Below are 23,924 nucleotides of genomic sequence, written 5' to 3'. Positions count from 1 at the left end.
GTTTTTGGCCTATTATCTAGCACCATCCTAAAGTACGGTACTCTGAGTTACAAATGCATAAATATAAGAACACAATAAATAAAGGGATATTTATAGACATATTTTATTGTTTTAAAGAAAAGTTAAAGCCAGAATCTCTTAGAAGTCTTTCTGCATTTTTAATATTTCTGAAATAGACAAACGTTTCACTAAACCATCCTGTCAAGGTTGAGTAGAAGCAAAACCATAAGAGATTATTGTATAGATGAATCCATTGTTTCAGAGGATAGATTAGGAAGGTATATTATTTCTATTTAAGACTGCTGAAATCTCTTTTGTATTATATATAAGAAGCCCTGGCAGGTGTGGCTCAGTTGGTTCGAGTGTTGTCCCATGCACCAAAAGGTTGTGGGTTCAATCCCCAGTCAGGGCACATATTCTAGGAAGCAGCCAATCAATGTATCTCTCTCCCTCTCCCCTTCTCTCACTCTTCCCCTTCCTTCCTCTCTAAAATCAATTTTTTAAAAGATATAAGAAAAAAACTTAATCACTTTCCTCGTATTATCTGACCCTTCACCTTTTAATCTATGAAAAGGGTAATATTACCAAAATTGCATGGAATGGTGTATGATTCACAGGCTTTATTTTAGAGCTATTTTGTTAACACTTGGAGCATTTTAAGTGTGAGTCTCACAATAAGGTGATGTGGCATACTACAATACTTCACGCAGTAATTCTGATTTTTATCACATAGACTTAAATATAAAAGAACCTGATTCTCTCTGGAACTATGTACAAACACATACACACACATTCACACACACACAATTGGCTTTTCCACTTTACCATTTTGATACCCTCCCCACGGCACAGCATTTCGTACTTCTGTCTCTCCGGCAGGTAATCCACAGCCGCCCCTTTTTTCTTCAGCGTGGTTTTCTGATCAGATGGGTCATCTGAAGTAGATTTATTGGCATCTTTGTCTTTAGCCATTATATACTCAAAATACTTTAAGTTACCATTAGCTCTCTGATGTTCAGGATCTATTAGAAGAGAAAGAGCACATCCATGAAGAAGCTTATTGTGAAAACATCAGCAATACAATAATATAAAATAGAGAGCCATACAATTTACCTTCCAAACCAGTATGCTTTCGAGAGTGAAAGAAGGCACTGGTAAAAATTACTATGCCAAACAACAGGTGTAAACCAGTACTGCCCCAAGGAAAGCAGGACACACAGTTACCCTAGAGAGAGTTCTGGAGACAGAAGCGGCCATTTATTTCATAGCAGCAAATAACTGCTTCTACTTTGAGAACTTATTAATTAGCTAAAGGAACTATGATAATTTTGATGTCAAATGGATTTTTTAAATATTTCTCATCTTTTTTTTTTTAAGCAATGGAAAAGATTTTTTTCTGAGACTGAAATGTAATTACCGTGGGGAAGACACTGTATAAGTTCAAAAGCAACCTTTACCACAGATAAATCATAAATGTAGAACAAGCCTGCTTCCGAGGGCTGAGTGGAGTTCAGCCCCAAAATTCTAAATGAGACAGAAAAGAGAAACTAAAGATGTAATTTTCAAATTAAGCCGGAATCCACTAAATACCTCTGAATTGCTAGTCATAATTTTTAGCTATGTCTCAGTTGAGGAAAGAGGACTTACTCCACCCATCCAAGAGAAAAACCACCACCACACATACAAATAAAAGCGGCAGAAGAGTTTGTAGGAACTTTACTTGTGACATTAGTTGACGTATTTAGGAAATCTAGTCTTATTTCTAAAACATTTCTTGTCTTTCAGAAATTGCTCACAATATATGTTGTAGTATACAACATAAGCCTAATTTTGTTTAAAAAAAAAAGGGGGGGAGGGACCGGTTTAGCTCAATGGATAGAGCATCGGCTTGGGGACTGAAGGGACCCGGGTTCGATTCCGGTCAAGGGCATGTACCTTGGTTGCGGGCATATCCCCAGTAGGGGGTGTGCAAGAGGCAACTGATCGATGACTCTCTCTCATCGATGTTTCTAACTCTCTATCTCTCTCCCTTCCTCTCTGTACAAAATCAATAAAATATATATTTAAAAAAAAAAAAAAAAAAAAAAAAAAAGGGGGGGGAGTATGTGGGTGAGGGGGGTATATACAACAAGGAAATAAATAAAATTTGTAGGTATCTTTGGGTGATTGGCTTATGGATGACATCCATATTTTTTTCTATTTTTAAAACTTTCCTACAATGAAATATATCCTAAGAAACCAGAAACACCAATCAGAAAGAATGTAAGTATGCACCCCTATTACATAGCAGCACAATTTACAATAGCTAAGATCTGGAAATAGCCCAAGTGCCCATCAGTAGATGAGTGGATAAAAAAACCTGTGGTACATTTATTCTATGGAATACATAGTATAAATAAAATACAGCAGTAAAAAAGAAGAATATCTTACCCTGTGATACAGCAGGGAGGGACCTGGAGGGTACCATGCTAAGTGAAATAGGCCAGTCAGAGAAAGACCAGTATCACATGATCTCACTCACATGTGGACTCTAAGTAACAAAATAACCTGATGAACGGAGTGGATCCAGAGACATCGAGCATGGAAGGCGGGGGAGGGTGGATGGGTGGGAGGTAATCAACCAAAGACCTCGTATGCATCTATGCATGGCCCATGGACACAGACAACAATAGGGTGGTGAAGGCCTGGGGTGGGGGCAGGGGAAGGCTGCGGGGTAAAAGGGAAATATATGTAATATTTTCAACAATAAAATATATTTTTTTTTTAAAGCAACTTTTCTACAATGAGTAAAGTTTTTTGTTTTTTTTCCTTAAGTCAAAAGGGGGAAAAATACTGGCGGGGGTGGGGTTAGGGAGGGGTACTTGAACCAATATCTCAATTTATTCATTCAAGTAAGATATAATAACCTAATTACCAAAAGTTCACTTTCTGATGGCCAATCTTTTTGAACTGTTTCACTCTTCTAACATATATATATTCATCTATTCATAAAAATATTAACTTTATTAAAGTTTAAAGCTTCATTATACACCAAAGGCCACCAGAATGTATTAGCAAACAACTTTACCTCCAGAGGTTCTGATTTAGTATGTCTAGGGTAGAGCTCAAGGAATTTTCATTTCTAATAAATATCCAAGTAATTCTGAGGCACGTGGCCCCTGGATCATTTGTAGAGAAACACTACAACTCTGTCCAAAATACTAGTTGTAAAATCCTCATAATGCTATTACATTTTCCTATCATCTTAATATGAAATGCAATTAACCAAAACACCCTTCAAAGGAAACTAGTTAATATTTAATGTAGCAACATGGTAAATAAACATTTTTGACTGAGTTAGCCAGACTAGGTCCAATTTTGAAATTCCTGAAGAGGACAGAGCAGAGAAACACCACTGTTGTAGAACTATTAGGTGAGAAAAATCAATTGCCATTTATTCATAGGGTAATCAGAAAGAGGATCAAGAATGTCTGACAAAGAAGGTGCTTGAATTCTAACAAATAAAAAGTACCACAGCTATATGATGAGAAATACATCTATTACCTTAAACTATGTCAAGTTAACATACCTAGTTCAAGAAGTTTCTTTGTAAGCAACAGTGCCTTATCGAGGTCTCCCTGCTGGTACACGGCGTAGCTCAAATAATCTAGGACAGAGACCTTATCGGTGGCAGAAACCTCGCCTTCATCCAGCTGCCTGAGTGCCTGTTCCATCCACAGTTCTGTATGGTAATAATCTGCTTCTGTGTAGGCCACTTTGCCCAACTCAAAACAGTCCTCAACTGTTAGAAAAGATTTGTGCTTTACTCCTACGGAAAGAAAATACAGAGCACTTTAGGATTCTTAATACTACCCCACATTTATTTAGGACTATACAGCTTTCAAAGCGCTATCTCACTTTCATTTGAATTTCACAACAATCCTCTGGGGGAGGAAAGCAGGAATTATCCTAAATTTATAAACGGAGAAAAAAATTACAAGGTAATGAGACATGGCAAGAATTTAGTGGACTTGGGACCTAGATATCCGAAGATTTCAACTATCAGCCAGCATACCAAAATGAAACACCAATTAAGTTGAAACGTGCAATTTTCTAACAGAGCAGCACTCATCATGTGCACCGTGTGAGATACATCCATCTTCCTCCTACCAGCCATCTGGACAAGAGATGGATGGAGAGGCAGAGAAGCAAACCTGTCAATTGGTTCCCTACCTCCTCCTTCTCCTTCCCTTTCAACATTAATGATATGTAATTTGCATACCATAAAGTTCACCCATTTAAAAAAATATATAATAGTTCTTGGTATATTCACAGAGTTGTGCAACCATCACCATAATCTAATTTTAAAATGTTTTCATCACCCCCAAAAGGAAACCGTCACCATTCGTAGTCACTACTCATCTTCTCCCCCTCCTGATCCCAGCTCTAGACAACCACTAATCTACTCTGTGTATCCATAGACTTGCCTGTTATGGTTATGTCGTATATATATCATGAAACATTTGTTCTTTTGTGACTGGCCTTTTTCACTCAACACAATGTTTTTAAGGTTCACCCATGTTGTAGCATCCTTTTCATTGCCAAATAGTCCACTCTATGGAGACTGTATTAGTTGTTTCCATTTCTCTGGCTTTTATGTACATTGGTATACAAGTTTTTGTACAGACAAATGTTTTTATTACTCTTGAGTAGAATTACTGGGTCCATGGCAACTCTATGTTTAACATTTTCAGAATCTACCAAACTATCTTCCAAAGTGGCTACCCCATTTTATAACCCCAACAGCAATATATGAGGTTTCCAATTTCTCCAAACCCTCTCCAATTCTTGTCATTGTCCATCTTTTTTATTATAGCCACTCTGGCAGGCATGAAGTAGTATTTCACTAAAGTTTTATAGTATTTCCCTAATGATGATGTTGAATATCTGTCCACATACTTATTGTCCATTTGTGTATCATTCTGGAAAAATGTATGTTCAAATCCTTTGTTCATTTAAAAATTTGGTTGTCTTTTTATTACTAATTATTAAGAGTTCTTTACTTATTCTAGATACAAGTTCCTTATCAGATATATGATTTTCAAATATTTTTTACCTACACTGGGGTTGTCTTTTCATTTTCTCTTAACTATTCTTGATTTTTTTTTTTTTTAATCCTCACCCAAGGATATTCTTCTGATTTTTTTTAGAGAGAGTGGAAGGGAGGAAGGGAAGGAGGGAGGGAGGGAGGGAGGGAGGGAGGGAGGGTGGAGGGAGGGAGGGAGGGAGGGGAGGGAAAGACATTGGTATGAGAGAGACATATCAATCAGCTGTCTCCCATATGCAGCCTGATTGGGGCCAGGGACTGAACCTGCAACCCAGGTACCTGCCCTTGACTGGGAATCAAATCCACAACCCTTCAGTGTGCAGTCCGACACTAAGCCACTGAGGACCACTGGCCAAGGCTATTCTTTTTTCATCTCACCTGAGGATATATTTTCCATTGTTTTTTTTTTGTTTTTGTTTTTGTTTTTTAGAGTGAGTAGAAGAAAGAGGTGGACAGGGAAGTGAGAGAGAGAAAAACATCCATGAAAAAGAGAGACATTGATTTGTTGCCTCCTGTTCGCACCCCATCCAGGGCAGGAGATCGAGCCTGCAACCAAGGTAAATCCCCTTAACCAGAAACCGAAGCCATGCCCTTCAATCTGAAGGCTGACGTTCTAACCGCTGAGCACCCAGCCAGGGTAACCGAGGCTATTCGTGATGTTTTATTCCAGTGTCTTTTCACTTTCTTATGGTGTTCTTAGAAGAACAGAGTTTTAACTTTGATGAAGTCTAAGTATTCTCTAAGTATTCACATTTTAAAAAATAAACATCAATCCTTTCTGCTTACCACCCAAAAAAACTCTCAGATTTTGCAATATTCTCACATACAATCTGAACAAGTGCACACATTCCATGATTAAAAAGCTACTATGAGCAAAAAATAAAAACATTTAAAAAACAATATTAGGCATCCCCAAGTTCTTTAGATATTGGTGTTATCAGTTAAGAATACAAAATAACTATGAATAAAATGTTTAAGTAAAGAAAAAAATAGAATATATGAACATATAAGATACCCTAAAAACGACCAAATTTGAGTAGGAAAAAAATAGAACTTTCAGAAATAATAAATGTAATCAATAAAATGAAAACCTATTGGTCAGGTTAAGCAGCAAGTTATAATAGAAATAACATAAAAATAAAGTAATAAACCCAGAAGAGAGCCTGAATAAAATACTATGGAATTAATGACCCGGGCTGCAGCAGAGAGGAGAAATAAATATGAAGGACTAAAATAGGGCATATCAATAAATTAAATTAAAACACCAAGGTATACTGCCAAAACCAGTTTTGCACAGAGAAGCCAGTTGTTAGGAGTTTTATAGGCTAAGAATGCTTACCTGGAAGATTACCCTTTGAGATGGTATCTGTATCCAAATTGTAGGTGTCCTGGAGACGCAACAGGGCTTTGGCGGCCCCAACCTGATCTTCATCATTAGGGAAGTACTGTCTCTGAATGGTTAGGTTAGAGATGAAGCCTTGAAATAAGAGAGAGAAAGGCTCGAGCAATTCAGAGACTTCAAATTTCTAAATCAGATTTTTCAAAACTGATTTTATTATAATTTTCCACCATACTGTGTTCCACATGCTCAATGAGAAAACAGCTGCACTGAATCAGACTTGATGTGCCTCTAACTCCATCAGCCTTCCCAAGCCCTTTCCCATGTTGCTTACCCGAGGTCACTGCATAAATTAGGTCTGTGTGTAAGCAGACAAAGATCAACTAACATAATAACTGAACTTTTCGTTATACAACATAGGCTCCACTAAGCTTGATAAATGAACACATTTATGGATTTGAAAATGATATTCAATTAGCAACCAATTATACTTTCAGATAACAGATAGTAAGTATGCTCTTAAATTGTTTTTTCTTCTTCCATGTGCCACACATTATATAAACATAAAAATACAAAGTTTGGTGGAATTGTTTAAGGGGAGAATTATTAATTATATATTTAAGATTATCCAGTAAACTAGTTTATTAAAATATATTTAGATATACTTAATTATTGACTATAGTATTCATCAAGTATATATTTTTTAGTTTTAAGGGCAGCTCTCAGTCACAATTATGGAATTTTATAAGCAAGTTTTACAGATAATTATATTTTTTATGCCCCAAAACAAAATCCTCTCTTGAATGACTACCACAATTAAAATGTCAAGGTCTCAAGGTTTACCTTATAAAAGGTTCATTATTTAAGAATTTTTAAATAAGTGAATGAATATTTCTTTATGACCTTTACAATGTTCTCATGGTGTTATATAAGAGTGAAAATATTCAGTTATTTCCTCTCATTGTGAAGTATTCATAGTTCTTGCCTTAATTTTTCTTTTCAAGGTTTCCTATCCTATGATAAATAATTTATTTTACTGCTCATAAATACTTGTAAACACCCTTGCAATATTTCATCTATACAGCTAGCTCAATTTTCTCCCCCCTCTTTTAAAAAAAATAATTTTTTGCAACCTTCAGTAATTCAACAGATACTTGAGCCTCTACTATGTACTAAGCATAATCTCTTTACTTCCTTAAACTTCAGATCTAGTTTTCTATGTCTGTATTAAATATCTTAAATTACAATTTATTGTTTCAACTACAAAAACATTCATTATTACTGTTTGCAACCTCCATTTTAAAATTTACTGTCTACACTAAGTAAAACAATCCTATGTTTCAAAATACTATGTTGAATACTGCTAACACTTTTTCTTATAAAGTACCACTACTGCCAGGACCGGTTTGGCTCAATGGATAGAGCGTCGGCTTGGGGATTGAAGGGTCCCGGGTTCGATTCCGATCAAAGGCATGTGCCTTGGTTCCGGGCATAACCCCAGTGGGGGGGGGGTGCAAGAGGCAGCTGACCGATGACTCTCTCTCATCGATGTTTCTAACTCTCTCTCTCCCTTCCTCTCTGTACAAAATCAATAAAATTTATTTTAAAAATAAATAAATAAATAAAGTACCACTACTTCCAATACATTAAAAATTGATTAGAAAATAAGGTTTACCCCAAATTTTAAAAAAATAAACAGAATTACAAAACCACCATTAATACTGGAATTCTTCAATTAGGTGCAACTATACATAATTCATGATAAAGTACATTTTTTGAAGATTTATTTGGGATCATTCATACTCTTTAATACAATTAATATACTGACTTTATAAATACATTTTTAAAGGATAAGTCGTCCTTTCAATGTGCAGGAAAAGAACAGACATAGCTCTAGCACAAGTCAAAGCCAATATCCTTCAATTTCTACAGTCTGAAGGTAATCCTAAAATTGCCCTAGCCGGTTTCACTCAGTGGACTGAGCATCGGCCTGCAAACTGAAGGGTCCAGGGTTCCATTCCAGAAAAGAGCTCATGCCTGGGTTTCGGGCTCAGTACCCAGTAGGGAGGGTGCAAGAGGCAGCAATTCAATGATTCTTTCATCATTGATGTTTCAATCTCTCCTTCTCCCTTTCTGAAATCAACAAAAATATTTTTTTAAAATAAAATGAAAAGGACTACCTTCAGAAATGAAGCTATATGCCAAATAATGAATTCACATTTGTAGATTTCAAAACAAAAAGCAGTAGTGTTAGTCACAGCAAAGATTACTTGTTTTGACAATGTAGTTTTATTTTTAGTTCTTTGTTTCCAGTTTTTATTCATCTTTATTTTTTATCAAGAAATTTGGGATCTAGAATAAATTAACTCTGATCAGACCAAATATATCCCAGCAATAATTCAGTTACAACACTGAACACTGATGTTCTGGGAACTGAATAGACCGCTACTTTTGGCATTTCTGCAGGCGGTAGCAATAGTGCCTTACTTTTTGAGCTCAATAATCTTACCATCTGACATATCCTTAAGGACTAGATTCTCCAACTCGCTCCACTCAGTATTCAGACGTTTCATTAACTTGAATGCATTTACAGGATGCCCAACAAATCCTTCTGGATCTTTTGTCGCTGTGCTAGTTAGCCGATCTAACTTCTCTGCCCATCTATACGTGTAAGATGTATAAAAGAAAAACACAATTTAGTAAAGCACTAAAAAATAAAGAGAGACTACATTACAGGTTTTTTTAATTAAAACAATATCTAAAAATTATTTTTAAAAGTAAAACTATGAAGGTTTTTTAAAAAGCAAAATTCTCTTATGGGTAAAATCTAGAATGGCAGAATCAATGTATAACTATAAGACTTTTTGTTTTGTTTTGTTTCTCCCAGGTAGTTACAGTAAATGAAACTATCTTAGTAAAAATTATGGTTGGATCCCTCTAGTAATAATCTATTGGGTCGGCAAGTAAGTAATTGCGGGTTTCACACATATATGGCTTCAGTTGAATTTTTAGGTTTGCAGACATAGTAAAAATGTAAAACACATTTTGTTATTTGATAGTTGGCTATTCAGCTGTTAATCAGTAAAAAAAGTTTTTTGATCTGTTTTGTAGTTTTCGTTTGGCGTTCGTTGAAAAATGGAAAATCAAAAGGAACATTTTCGTCATATTTTGATTTTTTATTTCCACAAAGGGAAAAACGCATCGCAAGCTCATAAAAAGTTATGTGCTGTTTATGGTGACGAAGCCTTAAAAGAACGGCAGTGTCAAAATTGGTTTGCCAAATTTCGTTCTGGTGATTTTTCACTCAAAGATGAAAAATGCTCTGGTTGTCCAGTTGAAGTTGATGACGCCCTAATCAAAGCAATAATCAATTCGGACTGTCACAGTACAACACGTGAGATTGCAGAGAAGCTTCATGTATCACATACATGCATTGAAAATCACTTAAAACAACTTGGCTATGTTCAAAAACTCGATACATGGGTTCCTCACGAACTGAAAGAATCACAGTTAACGCAACGCATTAGCAGCTGCGATTTGCTAAAGAAACGTAATGAAAATGATCCATTTTTAAAACGACTGATAACTGGCGATGAAAAATGGGTTGTTTACAACAATATCAAGCGGAAAAGATCGTGGAGCAGGCCAGGTGAACCAACTCAAACAACATCAAAAGCTGATATTCATCAAAAGAAGGTTTTGTTATCAGTTTGGTGGGATTACAAAGGAATTGTCTACTTTGAACTCTTACCACCCAACCGAACGATCAATTCTGATGTCTACATTGAACAACTAATGAAATTAAACAATGCAGTTGAAGAAAAGCGGCCCAAATTGACAAATCGAAAAGGTGTTGTATTCCATCATGACAATGCAAGGCCACACACATCTTTGGTCACTCGGCAAAAATTAATGGAGCTTGGTTGGGATGTTTTGCCACATCCACCATATAGTCCTAACCTTGCACCATCTGATTACTTTTTGTTTCGATCTTTACAAAACTCCTTGAATGGTAAAAATTTCAATAATGATGATGATGTCAAATCGTACCTGATTCAGTTTTTTGCTAATAAAAACCAGAAGTTTTTTGAACGTGGGATTATGATGCTGCCTGAAAGATGGCAAAAGGTCATTGATCAAAATGGGCAATACATTACAGAATAAAGTTATTTAGTTCCATGAAAAAATTGTCTTTGATTTTCTTTAAAAAATCCGCAATTACTTACCTGCCGACCCAATAAAAATTCCTTTCCCCTCAGGTCCTTAAAGCCAAATAACTGATTATTACAAAGTACAAATTAGCTCAATCCAAATTCAGTTATATCTCCATTTAAATCAAACATTCACCAAAAGTTCACATTCATTACCTAAGAACTATATTAAAAAAACAAAACAAAACAAACAAACAAAACTGATTACTTAGCTACTCATTAAAAAAAGATAGTAATCCTCAAGTTAGGATTAACTATGAACCTGAGTCAATTAAAAATAAATTACCGCCCTAACCAGTTTGGCTCAGTGGATAGAGCATCGGCCTGCAGACTGGAGGGTCCCAGGTTCGATTCCAGTCAAGGGCATGTGCCTTGGCTGCTGGCACATCCTCAGTAGAGAGTGTGCAGGAGGCAGCTGATCGATGTTTCTCTCTCATTGATGTTTCTAACTCTCTATCCCTCTCCCTTCTTCTCTGTAAAAAAACAATAAAATATATTTTAAAAATAAAATAAAAATAAATTACCATTTGAGGAAAAACTATATAAATTAAATAATACTAACCACACTTATTACTGTAATCTCTAGAACGGAACCTCAGGAGTGAAAGATAAGTAGAATTGGGGAACTCCTCCAGAAAGAAGCTTGATTAGGGAGGTTAGAAAACAGAAGCTATTAGAACCATTTTAAAAAACTGTCCCTCAATAACCCATACCCATTTATATTATCTCAACCGATGTTCTTCCATGTGAACTTTTGGCCCAGGGCTAACTAGTTTTCTGTGCTCCTGGTTAAGCCATTTCCGCTGGCTTTTTAAGTCTGATGGCTTTAATTTCTACTCAAATGTTTTAGCTCTAGAAAGAAGTCATAATAAATAAAACTTATCTTACGTTTTTATTTGTTCTAATTTATCTTCTTCTGCCTTAATATAGTCTTTCAGGGAAGTCACCAGATCTTTCTCTGTATGAATCAAATCAGTCATCTGACCTAAAGAGAAGAAAGATAGATTAGCAAATACCCATATTCATCAACACTTTTTTTTTAAATATATTTTATTGATTTTATACAGAGAGGAAGGGAGAGAGACAGACAGTTAGAAACATCAATGAGAGAGAGTCATCATCGATCAGCTGCCTCCTGCACACCCCCCACTGGGGACATGCCCGCAACCAAGGTACATGCCCTTGACCGGAATCGAACCCGGGACCCTTCAGTCCCCAAGCCGACGCTCTATCCATTGAGCCAAACCGGTCCCGGCCATCAACACTTTTTGATGAGTAATTTGGACTAATCCTCCCATATAATAAAAGGCTAACGTGCAAATAGATCGAACAGGGGAATGACTGGTCACTATGATGCCCACTGACCACCAGGGGACAGACACTCAATGCAGGAGCTGCCCCCTGGTGGTCAGTGCACTCCCACAGGGGAAGCACTACTCAGCCAGAAGCACTGAGCTGGGCTAACAGCTGGTGAGCATAGTGGCAGCGGCAGGAGCCTCTTCTGCCTCCACAGCAGTGCTATGGATGTCTGGCTGATGGGCCTAAGCCATCAATCAGACATCCCCTGAAGTATCCCAGACTGCGAGAGCATGCAGGCCAGGCTGAGGGACCCCCCCATTCAAGTGCATGAATTTTGTGCACCGGGCCTCTAATTTAATAATCATCAAGAATGCTTCATGCTATGAGTCAATTTAACTGGCATGAATCAGATATGTTGGGGAGAACATATTTTTCTATCTTTTTAACCAGATAAGTAAAAATAAAGCCAAAAATTTTTCTACTCATGTGTTCCAATACTAATTTTCAAGCTACTTAGTTTTATAAGCTTGAATTGTACTGGCAAATTATCTTTCCATCTGAAAATGTAACAACAGCTCTAGCTGGTTTGGTTCAGTGGTTAGAGCATTGGCCTGTGGAATAGAGTCCTGGATTTGATTCCAGTTAAGGGCACATGCCTGGGTTGTGGGCTCGATCCCCAAGAGGGGGGCATGCAGTAAGCAGCCAATCAATAATTCTCTCTCATTAATGATGTTTCTATATCTCCTTCTCCCTTCCTCTCTGAAATCAATAAAAACATCTATATTAATAAATAGGTACTATGCTAATTAGACCAGGTCAACTGGACATCTTACAAATGTCCAACTTCCTTCTGGACAAAGCCACAGTGGTGGGGGTGAGGCAGAGGCGGTTAGAGGCAATCAGGCCGGCAGGGGAGCAAGCAGTTAGGGGTGAGATCAGGCCAGTGAAGGGGAGCAAGCAGTTAGGGGGTGATCAGGCCAGTGAAGAGGAGCAAGCAGTTAGGGGTGATCAGACTGGCAGGGGAGGGCAGTTAGGGGCCAATAAGGCCACCAGGGGAGGGCAGTTGGGGCCAATCAGGCTGGCAGGGGAGGACAGTTGAGGGTGAGATCGGGTCAGTGGGGGGGGGGGGGGGCAGTTGGGGCCATGAGGCAGGCAGGGGAGCAATTAGGCAGTGATCAGGCTGGCAGGGGAGCAGTTGGGGATGATCAGGCAGGCAGGCAAGCAGGCGATTAGGAGCCAGCAGTTCTGGATTGTGAGAGGGATGTCTGACTGCTGGTTGTCCCTGTGGGATCAGGCCTAAACCAGCAATCAGACATCCCCCAAGATGTCCCAGATTGGAGAGGGTGCAGTCCCGGCTGAGGACACCCTCCTCCCCATGCACGCATTTCATGCACAGGGCCTCCAGTATTTAATAAAAATATAACAACACTACTTTCCAAGGATCAATGTCGCTTCTTTCCCAACTCCTCCCTCACCTTTTATTTATTTATTTGTATGTTTAAAATATGTTTTTATTTTAGGGAGAGAAAGAGAGAGAAATATCACTGAGAGAAACATCCTTCAGCTGTCTGCTGCATGTGACCTACTGGGGACCGAGCCCAAAATCTGAGCATGTACCCTGACTGGAAATCAAACGGAGACCTCTGGTTGCAAGGGACAAGGCTCAACCACACCAGCCAGGGCACCTTTTTAAAAAACTTCTGAAGCTAATTAGAATTAAAATTTTAATCCAGAAGTAAAAACTACACTAACAAAGTATTCGTCACAACCGAAAATCAAATAATCATACTTATTTACAATTGGATGAGAGAATTCATCAGTTTATATTCTGAAATTTCTTGTGTTTTAGTTAGCTCTACAATCACTCACGGGCTGGTCAACAGAAGGAAGGAAAACGTCAGCTTTAAGACAGAGGTAGCATGTACACAGGAATATATAAGAGGATGTACATAAACCCATGAGGAATTGTTTCTGGGGAAAGAGGACATGTGAATGTCTAATATTCCACATACCCTAATTTTTCCCCTTTAATCAATGTTATTTTTACAATTCTTAAAAGATTTTTTTAAAAATTACGATGTAGGCCCAGCCAGTGTGGTTCAGTGGTTGAGCATCACCCCATGGATCAAGAGGTTTCTTGGTTCTATTCCCAGTCAAGTCATATGCCCAGGTTGCAGACTCAATACCCATAGGGGACATGAAGTAGGCAGCCGATCGATGATTTTTCTCTCTCATCAATGTTTCTAATCTCTCCATCCCTCTCCCTTCCTCTCTAAAAAAATAAAAAAATAAATCAGTAAAAACATTTTTTAAATATATATTATTAGTGTAATGATATCATGGTCTCTATTTTTTAAAAATTATGATATAGGAAAAAATTAATAGTATTCACAGTAGATTCTTAAATAAAGAATATGCATTAAATTACATGCTCAAAATTTTCTTTGTTATGTTTTCCTAAATTTTCATTAGTTTATAACCTGTAAATGAATTGCTTTTGTAATAAAAAAAAAATATATATATATATATGTATTTAAAGAAAAACAAGCCCTAGCCAGGTTGGCTCAGTGGATAGAGCATTGGCCTGCAGACCACTGGGTCCCCGGTTTGATTCCAGTCAAGGGCATGTACCTTCGTTGCAGGCTCCTCGCCAGCCTGGGCTCTGGTCAGGGCTTGTGCAGGAGGCAACCAATCAGTGTGTTTTTCTCACAGTGATGTTTCTCTCTGTCTTTTCCTCTCTCTTCTACTCTTCCTAAAAAAAATCAATGGAAAAATATCCTCAGGTGAGAATTAACAAAATAAATAATAATAATAATAATAATAATAATGGAAAAATTAATTTATAAAACAGAGTATCTTTTAGTGGGGCAGGGACTAATGCAATGCTTCAGTCCCTGGAAAGACAGTGTATTGATTTTTACTGACTTAAAACACTAAAAAACAAAGGAAATTTTTAAATGCAAAAATAATACAAACCAGAAAAAGAGTTCAGACTTACCAATAGAAGTAAAAAAGCCTGGATGGGCCAAAGACTGGGGAAGTAGAATCCCTACAATTAAAATATACCGGATCATCTTGGAAGTCATAATTTTACAGCTTCACACACCTACAAGAAAAATATGGCCATTACAACATTTTTTAAAAGAGCAGGAAAAGTTCCTCACTTATTTTTCTTATATAAGAAATGTAAGTCAGACCCCAAGGTTGCCCATGGAACTGTTGCTAATGCTTGTAAATGGATTTAATTATTTAATAAGTCCCACAATCTTATTTTTTATATAATTAGAGTACTAACTTGAGTTTTCATATTAAAAAAAGACGTTTGTTATCACCTGATAATTTATGCTTAACAAGTCAACCTGAGTTTATTTTCTCCTTAATACTAACTACTACAATTAGAGTAAATGAGTAATAGCTTTCATAAAGCCTGAAAAATAACTTTCTGTGATCTGAGCTAAACCATCAATTTCCCATGAAATATTCTACTTCAATTTAAATATTACCAAAATGCATTCTAAAATGTTAAAAGTATGTTTTAAAGTGAAAGAAAGTTTCAGAGATTTCTGATTAATCCTCTAATTTCCAACTTAATCCATCCTTTCCCTATATAGTATTAATTTTTTCTTTCTTTTTTCTTTCAGGAAAGAAGAGAGAGGGAGAGAAATATCAATGATGGGAGAGAAGCATTGATCAGCTGCTGCTTGCATGCCCCCTACTGTAAACCAGGCATGTACCCAGACAGAAATCAAACTCGGGACACTTCTGTCCGCAGGCCAACTCTATCCACTGACCCACACCAGCCAGATAGTATTAAATTTTAAAATAAATTCAATTAAAGCAACAAGCAGACTGTCAAATTACAGCAGGGAGGGAGATAAGAGATCAACAGAAGGATTTGTATACATGCATATAAGTACAACCAATGGACATAAAACTCTGGGGAGGGAGGGCATGTATGGGGCGAGGGGCAATGGTATATGTACAGAGATAATAATTTAATTTAAAAAAAATTTAAAAATAATAAAATAAAATAAATTAACCAGGCCAACGTGGCTCAGTGGTTGAGCATCAATCTATGAATCAGGAGGTCACAGTTCGATTCCCTGTAAGGGCACATGCCCCCTTTGAGGGTTTGGTCCCCTGTAGGGTGTGTGCAGGAAGTAGCTGATCAGTGATTCTCTCTCATCATTGATGTTTTTATCTCTCTCTCCCTCTCCCTTCCTCACTGAAACCAATAAAAATATATTTTAAGCCCTAACTGGTTTGGCTCAGTGTGTAGAGTGTTGCCCTGTGGACTGAAGGGTCCTAGTTTTGATTCCAGTCAAGGGCATGTACCTTGGTTGCAGGCATATCCCCAGTGGGGAGTATGCAGGAGGCAGCTGATTGATGTGTCTCTCTCACTGATGTTTCTAACTCTCTATCCCTCTTACCTCCTCTCTATAAACAATCAATAAAATACATTAAAAGTATATATTTTTTTAAATAAGTTAAATTAAAAGTTGTGGATTTGGGGGTGATGAAAGATTTCTAAAATTGAATGTATAGACTGATGGTTGAAGAACATTGTGAAAGTACTAAATTATGAACATATAATTTGTATGGAGTATGAATTATATCTCAGCAAAGCTGTTATTTTTAAAAAGTTGCACAGAATCCAAAAAAGAATAAACAGCCCTGTCAATTTAAGCTAGTAATTTCTCTCAAAGGATTCAATGTTGAGTTTCTTATCTACTGTGTTCTATGTAAAAATCCTCAGCCTCGTACATAGCTGAGGCTTTTTTTTTTTTTTAACCTGGTAGCAAAGCTGTTCTTTTTAACTCATCCGATAGCAATCTTTCTAGAATGTATTCTACATAGTGACTGCAGATATCAATAACCAACAGAAGGACTTTACCCTGCCTTCCCAAAATGCCCTGTTGGGTTTCTTCTCTTGCTCCTTTTTCATCACATACATGGACTTTAAGTCCTTCTTACTACCTTACAGGAGAATAAGTTACCATCACAGTTCCATTTGCCCCAGCACAAGCCATTGGTTACTCTGACCTGTCATCCTATTTTTTGTGCAGGCACCTCTGTCTGACTCTTCCCGAGAGACTTCATCTAAACCAGCAGGTTCAAGTCCACTGTGGAAAGCAACCTGTTCCCAAAACAAAGTAAAACCCACTTTCCTAATTTGAATCCCAATAAAATAGATCACCAGAGAAACCGACATTCTGGAAGTACTCCTTAGTCTCCTCCCTCAAGTTTGCTGCAAACTTCCAGATACTTCCAGAACCACACAGTAGTAAAATCCACTGCTCTCTTGGCTGCTTTACAGTAAGTCTTTGGAAAGCTTCTAGAATGTTGCAGCTGCAGACTCACTTCCTCTCCTGGGCTCCAGCCAAAGCACAAGGCTTTTTCAAAATCCTGGACTGTCTGAAGAGTCTAGAATCTTCTCACTTTAAATAGGTTTCTGACATAATTTTCTTCATACGGTAAGTAAATGTTATTTCCAGAAAATATAAATTTTGCTGTACTAGACGTAGGCTAAATCAGAAATGTTGTCTAATATTTAATAAGAAAATATAGATTTGTCAGATAAGAGGTTATTATCAGTTTTTCATTGCTAAAATATATTCTGTCAGTAATATTTCTATCATCTTTCCTCGTCCTTAAGCCTTACAATGAATCAAGAACCAATTAGTCTACACACATTACTAAAAAGAAGCTTGAAAATTGCATTTTAAAATGATAGAGCTGCCCTACCCGGTTTTGCTCAGTGAACAGAGCATCAGCCTATGGACTCAAGGGTCCCAGGTTCGATTCTGGTCAGGGGCACATGTCTGGTTGTGGGCTTGATCCCCAGTGGGGGGGGTGTTAGAGGCAGCAGATCAATCATTGATGTTTCTCTCTCTTCCTCTCTGAAACCAATAAAAATATATTTTAAAAATAAATAAAATTATAGACTATAAAAATTAAAAGCATTAATCATATGGAGACTAAACATACCTTTGGAAATCATGCTACAAAATAAATTCTAGATGGATTAAAGAGATAAAGTCAACAAAAAATAAAATAAAAACAAACAAAAAAAGATACTGATCTCTCAAAGAAGAGAATTCCTAAATTTAAAAATGAATAAACAACCTATAATAGCCGGATGGTATTTAAATGCACAAAACAGCCCTGGCGAGTGTAGCTCGGTTGGGTATCATCCCAGGCAAAAAGGTTGCTGGTTCAGTTCCCGTTCAGGCACATGCCCAAGTTGCAGTCTCCCTCCCAGGAGGCAGCTGATGGATGTTTTGCTCTCACATCAATGTTTTTCTCTCTCTCTTCCTTTTCCCCCCATCTCTCTCTTTAAAAAAAAAATCAATAAATACACAAAATAATTTAGGTTTACATATGTTTAAAAAAACACACAAATGTAAATCCTAGCCAGTTTGCCCCAGTGGGTAAGAGTACTGGCCTTCGGACAAGAGTCCCTGGTTGGATTCCGGTCAAGGTCAAGTACCTCAGTCACAGGCTTCTCCCCACCGCGGGGAACTTGTGCAGGAGGCAATCAAACTATGTGTTTCTCTCACATCGATGTTTCTCTCTCTCACTCTTGCTCTCTATACTCTCCCTAAAAATCAATGGTAAAATATACTCAGGTGACGATTAACAAAACAAAACAACAACAAAAAAGAACTATAAACTACAAACTGGGAAACTAAAGAAGATACACAGAGGTCATTTAAGGCACTCTTACAACTCAATAAGAAAACCACTGACGTGTTAATAGAGAAGTGGATCAGTGATGTAGAAAGTCACAAAAGAGGAACTATAGACAACCAAACAAACAAAAAAACCCTCAGTAATCAAGCACACAAAACATTGAAATAAGATAGCCACTTTCTGCCCAGTGAATAAACAAACAAATTAACAATTAAAAATATCTAATGATGGTGTTGTATGCAAAGAAACTTAAAATGAACACATCCTTTAATTTGTGAATTTAAACAAAAAAATAAGGCTTGAACATTAACATCAACTTTCATTCATTACTGATGGGAATAAAAAATGTTACCGCCACTGTGGAAGTCAGTTTGGCAGTTTCTTAAAAAATTAAACATACATTTACCATACAATCCAGCAATCATGCTCCTTGGTATTTACACAAGGAACTGAAAACATGTTCACATAAAAACCTTCACACACGTCTACAGCACCTTTATTCATAATGGCCAAAACCTGGAAGCAACCAAGAAATTGTGAATGTGTAAACAGTGGTACATCCAGACAACTGAATGTTCTTCATTGCTAAAAAGAAATGAACTACCAAGCCATGAAAAGACATAGAAGGACCTTAAATGCCTATTACTAAGTGAAAGAAGACAATCTGAAAAGGCTCTATACTATATGATTTCAAGTGCATGACATTCCGGAAAACGCAAAACTATGAAGACAGTAAAAAGATCAGCATGTGTTGGGGGTGAATAGGTGAAGCAAAGAGGATTTTTAGGGCAGTGGGAATACACCACATGATAAATACACACCAGTACACATCTGTCCACAACCACAGACTATGCAACATATACAGTGAAGGGGTAATGTAAACTATGAGCTTTGTGCAATATGACGTGTCAATGTAGAGTCGCTAATTATAATAAATGTACCACTCTGCTGGAGGATATTGTTATGCATGTGTGTGAGCAAGGAGTATTTGGGAAATCTTTGTACAGTCCTGTGAACCTAAAACTGCCCTAAAATAAATAAAATCTTAAATAAATAAAAGTGAACATCATGCAATACTCCAGTGCAGTGGTCACCAACCTTTCAGACCTCATGGACCACTGGTTGGCGACTGCTGCTCTAGTGGAATCTGTATTGAATGCAATTCAGTTTCTACTACTCTGACAGAGTGGTAAATATTGATCAAAACCAATTTTAAAAATTAACATGTATTCATAACTATGCAAGGAAATATGCAGAAAATTCACCAAAATGTAGTTGTCTCTGGACAGAACACTAGATGATTTGTTTTGTTTATCTGTATTTTCCAGCATCCTAGGGTATATTAACTTTTATAACAAAAAATTAACTCTATACAAAATAATAAATCTAAAACATTAATTCCCATATTATAGCACCCTACACCTTTAATGGAGTGGTTAACTACCTACTCCCTAACAAAAAAGTAGCTAACTGCACATGTTAAAACATGTTCCACATGTTTCATTTTCCAGCTCTGCAAGACCCCAGGCTTCTCTCCCTGCTTCAGACAGTTAAGCTTATTTGAAGTAAGCCACATATCCAGTAGGGAACTATACAGTCAGAATAGCACACTTCTCTATTTTCCTTCTTCCCAGAGATGGACACATGACCCAGGCTAAGCCAGTCACTGGCCCTCATTCCCACGAACGTAACTGTTGAGGGGTGGGATTTGTGAAATGGTCAAAAGCAGCTATTACTGCAGTTTCTGAGCTCAGAGAGTATGAATTTTGAGCTGCCTGTGACCAACTTTCCACTTGTCGGGGATACAATAGGAATCCAATCTACAAACAGGAAAAAGTCCTGCAGAGATAAGCAGTTCCCGGCTCCTCAGTACTGATTCTCCCCATTATTGCTCTCAATCTGTGAGCTACTCAAATAACCTTCCAAGCCAGCTAAGGGAGCCTGTAAGTCCCTTCCCTTTTTTTTTTTTTTTTTTTTTTTAAATATATATATTTTATTGATTTTTTACAGAGAGGAAGAGAGAGGGATAGAGAGGTAGAAACATCGATGAGAGACAAACATTGATCAACTGCCTCTCACACCCCCTACTGGAGATGTGCCCGCAACCAAGGTACATGCCCTTGACCGGAATCGAACCTGGAATCTTTCAGTCCACAGGCCAATGCTCTATCCAATGAGTCAAACCAGTCTCGGCTCCCCTCCCTTTTTTTATTTAAGTACCAGTCAGGGCCTCCTGTGAGTCCCAGGAGTCCCTCTTGCAGGGGCCAGATAAGTTGGAAACCTTATAAATCCAGGACTTATAACAGTTGGGGGCTGTTCCCATTTGGTTCTATAATTAACCCTCAACCAAAACACTTGGTAAAGCTGAGGAGGGCCCAAGGCTGTTCACTCCTTCTCCTCCCTCTGCACACCCCCAACAAGATTTCTGTCATTTGAAATAGGAATTTCAAGACACATAGAGCATTACTCCCAACTGTCATGCCAACCTAAGCTGGTTAAAAATAATAATAAAGACAGCCCGTAGAGCAGTGCTTGCCAAACGTTAGCTAAATTGGAATCACCTACAACTGGTCTGAGGTATGGAGACAACTTATTCAAGTTCTCAGGTGATGCTGATGCTACTAGTCTGGGGATCAAACTTTGAGGAACGCTAGATATAAAGATCCTTTCAAATCACACAAAAAGTGCTCTCTGCCTTTAAAATAGATCTTTCTTCAACTTACTTTCTTAAAAAAAAAAAATCACTAAATTTTTAATTACTTTAGGGAATAGTTCCTCTAACCTGTTTTAATATTGTTTCACTCATATCCCTTCAGAAACCTTAGGGCATGTAAGATATGACATAATATGTAAGGATATATCAATGAGGGGCTTTTAAAACACGATGGTTTCCTTATTAGTGAAGTCTCACTTCCATTAATTTCCACCTTCATTCAGTTAGCAGCTTGTAAAGCAAATCATATTTACAAGCATCTAGTCAAACATCCCAGAGACATTAGGTTTTATCAAAAATAGTAAGACATAAGTGTCTCCTGTTTTAATGCTCAAACAAGCTTGAAATACAATTGAAATGGGTTTAAGAGGTTGCAATCTCCTTTAAAAGTAAGGTAAATCACAGCTCCCTGAAAAGACAAACAGGAAAGAGAAATAGAGAAGAAAGAGAGGAAGAAAGCCAAAGAAGAGTCTGAGATAAAAAGATAAATTTATACTGGAATAAAATTTAGTATGAAACAGTATGGACCAGCGGTCACCAACCTTTCAGACCTCACCGACCACCGTGCTGCTCGGACCACCAGTTGGCGACCGCTGGTATGGACAATATTTAGTTCTCAGCTGAACAATAAGTTCATGGGTATTTATTATCTAATTTTTATAACATACACGCGTATTACATATAATGTTTGGTATACATGAATATTATGTTTTAAAAATTGTTAAGAGGGAAGAAGATATGGAAAAATATTACTGGGAAACATCCTCAGGTGGGCCTGGATAAAAATAAATTACAAAGTGTATTATTAATCCAAATCTTTCTTAGAGTCTTTCTTCCAAGAAAGTCTAGTCCCCATACACTCAAAGGTCAATAAACCTGGGAACAGGTTTTAAAACAGTTCTATTACATTGTAAATATTTACAACTTTGAGTGATCAAAAGTTATTGAATTGTACAAGTTATTCAATGAATTACTAGAACAGAGCATCTAGCAAATAATTCTATTAGCCTTTCAGTCTAACATTTTTCTTCCAAGAAAAACATTACAGCATTTCTAAAAGTTTGTCTTTCCCAAACAAATCATTCAAAAATTAATAAAGCAGACTAAAGAATGCTTGATATTCTAATCTAAACTTTCTCTGACACTAAAAATTTTCCACAAGGCTCCTTCCAACTCCTAACATACCTCCCACAACTGTTCCATCACGGCTTTGAAAGGACTCCAGCTTTTTGTTTTTCCTACAGATAGCCCATATTCAACTGTTGGTCTTCCTGACATCTGTGTTAGACTTTAATCTTTTCGACAGTTTTCATGACAAATGCAAAACACACACACACACACACACACACACACACACACACTTCAGGCTTTTAAATCAGACCAATACAATGTGGTATACCAATATATCAAAAAATGTGGCATGTCTCTTTCATATAAGCAGGATGGATTTTCCAAGACTACTAAGAGGGATTACTAGTTATATTCCTGTTCTTCCCAATAATCCCTCTGCAAATTGCCATTTGTTTTAACTTAACTCCATGAATTCCAGTCATATTTCTGATCCCAAAGAGAGTGAGTTACAAGTGCTTTAATGGTATGACCAACTTTTCTACCAAAAACTCAGAAATCATGCTAGCCTCTCTCCCACAGCTTTCTGTACTTGAGCAGTAAACCCTGCCACAGGCATAATCCCGAAAGAACAGCATTTCAAGCTTTGGTTAGAAAGAAGCTTTAAATCAAGATATTGTCCTTAACTGAAAGTGCTGCACAGGCTGTATTTTGGAGGTTCCTCCCAAGTTCAAAACTTCCCCTTCCTCTCCTGTCAGAAAAAAACTGAAGATAACTTCAAAAATACCTCTGCTTTTTACCATACAGCATCCTTACTCCCTTCCTTATGGAAAATGCCCCTTTCTATCATTGTTACTGCCCCACTCCACCTTTAATTCATCCCTATAATTTCAATAGTCATTTTATATAGTACATTCCCCCTTATCAGACAACTAGTCAAAGTTCTTTCTGAAAATGAAACTGAGAAAGAAATGATACTCTCTCTCTCTGAATGCCTGAACTATTGTATATAAATAAAGCTCAGGTGATGCTAGGGACCAAGCTTTGACATATAGGACAAAAAGCGAATGAAGCATATTTGAAAAGATTAAAAATGAAGCCAATATGCAGAGAGGAAGAAATCATTGTGATGTTCCTGTTACTCTTGAGGTCTAATCATACTCCTGACCTCTGGTTGCTGAGACCCTATCTCCACAATCCTATCTAATAAATGAGTAATATGCAAATTGGCCATCACTCCAACACACAAGATGGCCTCTTGCATCAGCTTATCAAACCTCTTGCTCAGCCTGCGCTGTAGCAACTGATAAACTGAGTGGGGTTTCCATTCTCCTGCAGCCTTAGTGACAAGGTGGCTGGTTCTCTCCTTGGCTCAGTGTTAGAAGGAAGAGTGGTGCTCACTCAGAGTAAGATTCATGTTACTGTGTCTCCTCTCCACCCACCCCTCCTTAGCAGCTCATCACCGCTTACACAGAGCATCTCCAGAGTTTGTTTCTCAGTCCGCAACAATAAACA

The 23,924-nt window shown here is 37.4% G+C and overlaps 1 protein-coding gene across 2 annotated transcripts in view; it reads right to left on the bottom strand.

Moving 5' to 3' along the window:
• The window catches only part of P4HA1 (prolyl 4-hydroxylase subunit alpha 1), a 65,606-nt gene that overhangs the window by 32,702 nt on the left and 8,980 nt on the right, over positions 1–23,924 (bottom strand). For both annotated transcript variants that reach the window (XM_036437765.2, XM_036437764.2), the window contains exons 2-7: positions 14,934–15,041; positions 11,525–11,621; positions 8,935–9,086; positions 6,426–6,563; positions 3,569–3,808; positions 826–1,022 (exon numbers count right to left, since the gene is read on the bottom strand). In XM_036437765.2, coding sequence (XP_036293658.1) covers positions 826–1,022; positions 3,569–3,808; positions 6,426–6,563; positions 8,935–9,086; positions 11,525–11,621; positions 14,934–15,021 — 912 coding nt within the window. In that variant the 5' untranslated portion in view covers positions 15,022–15,041. The remainder of the gene's footprint in view (positions 1–825; positions 1,023–3,568; positions 3,809–6,425; positions 6,564–8,934; positions 9,087–11,524; positions 11,622–14,933; positions 15,042–23,924) is intronic.

This window comes from Pipistrellus kuhlii, unplaced genomic scaffold (assembly GCF_014108245.1).
Source record: "Pipistrellus kuhlii isolate mPipKuh1 unplaced genomic scaffold, mPipKuh1.p scaffold_m20_p_15, whole genome shotgun sequence".
Classification (NCBI taxonomy): Eukaryota; Metazoa; Chordata; class Mammalia; order Chiroptera; family Vespertilionidae; genus Pipistrellus; species Pipistrellus kuhlii.
The sequence above is the reverse complement of the archived record's forward strand: the minus strand, read 5'-3'. Positions and strand labels throughout refer to the sequence as shown.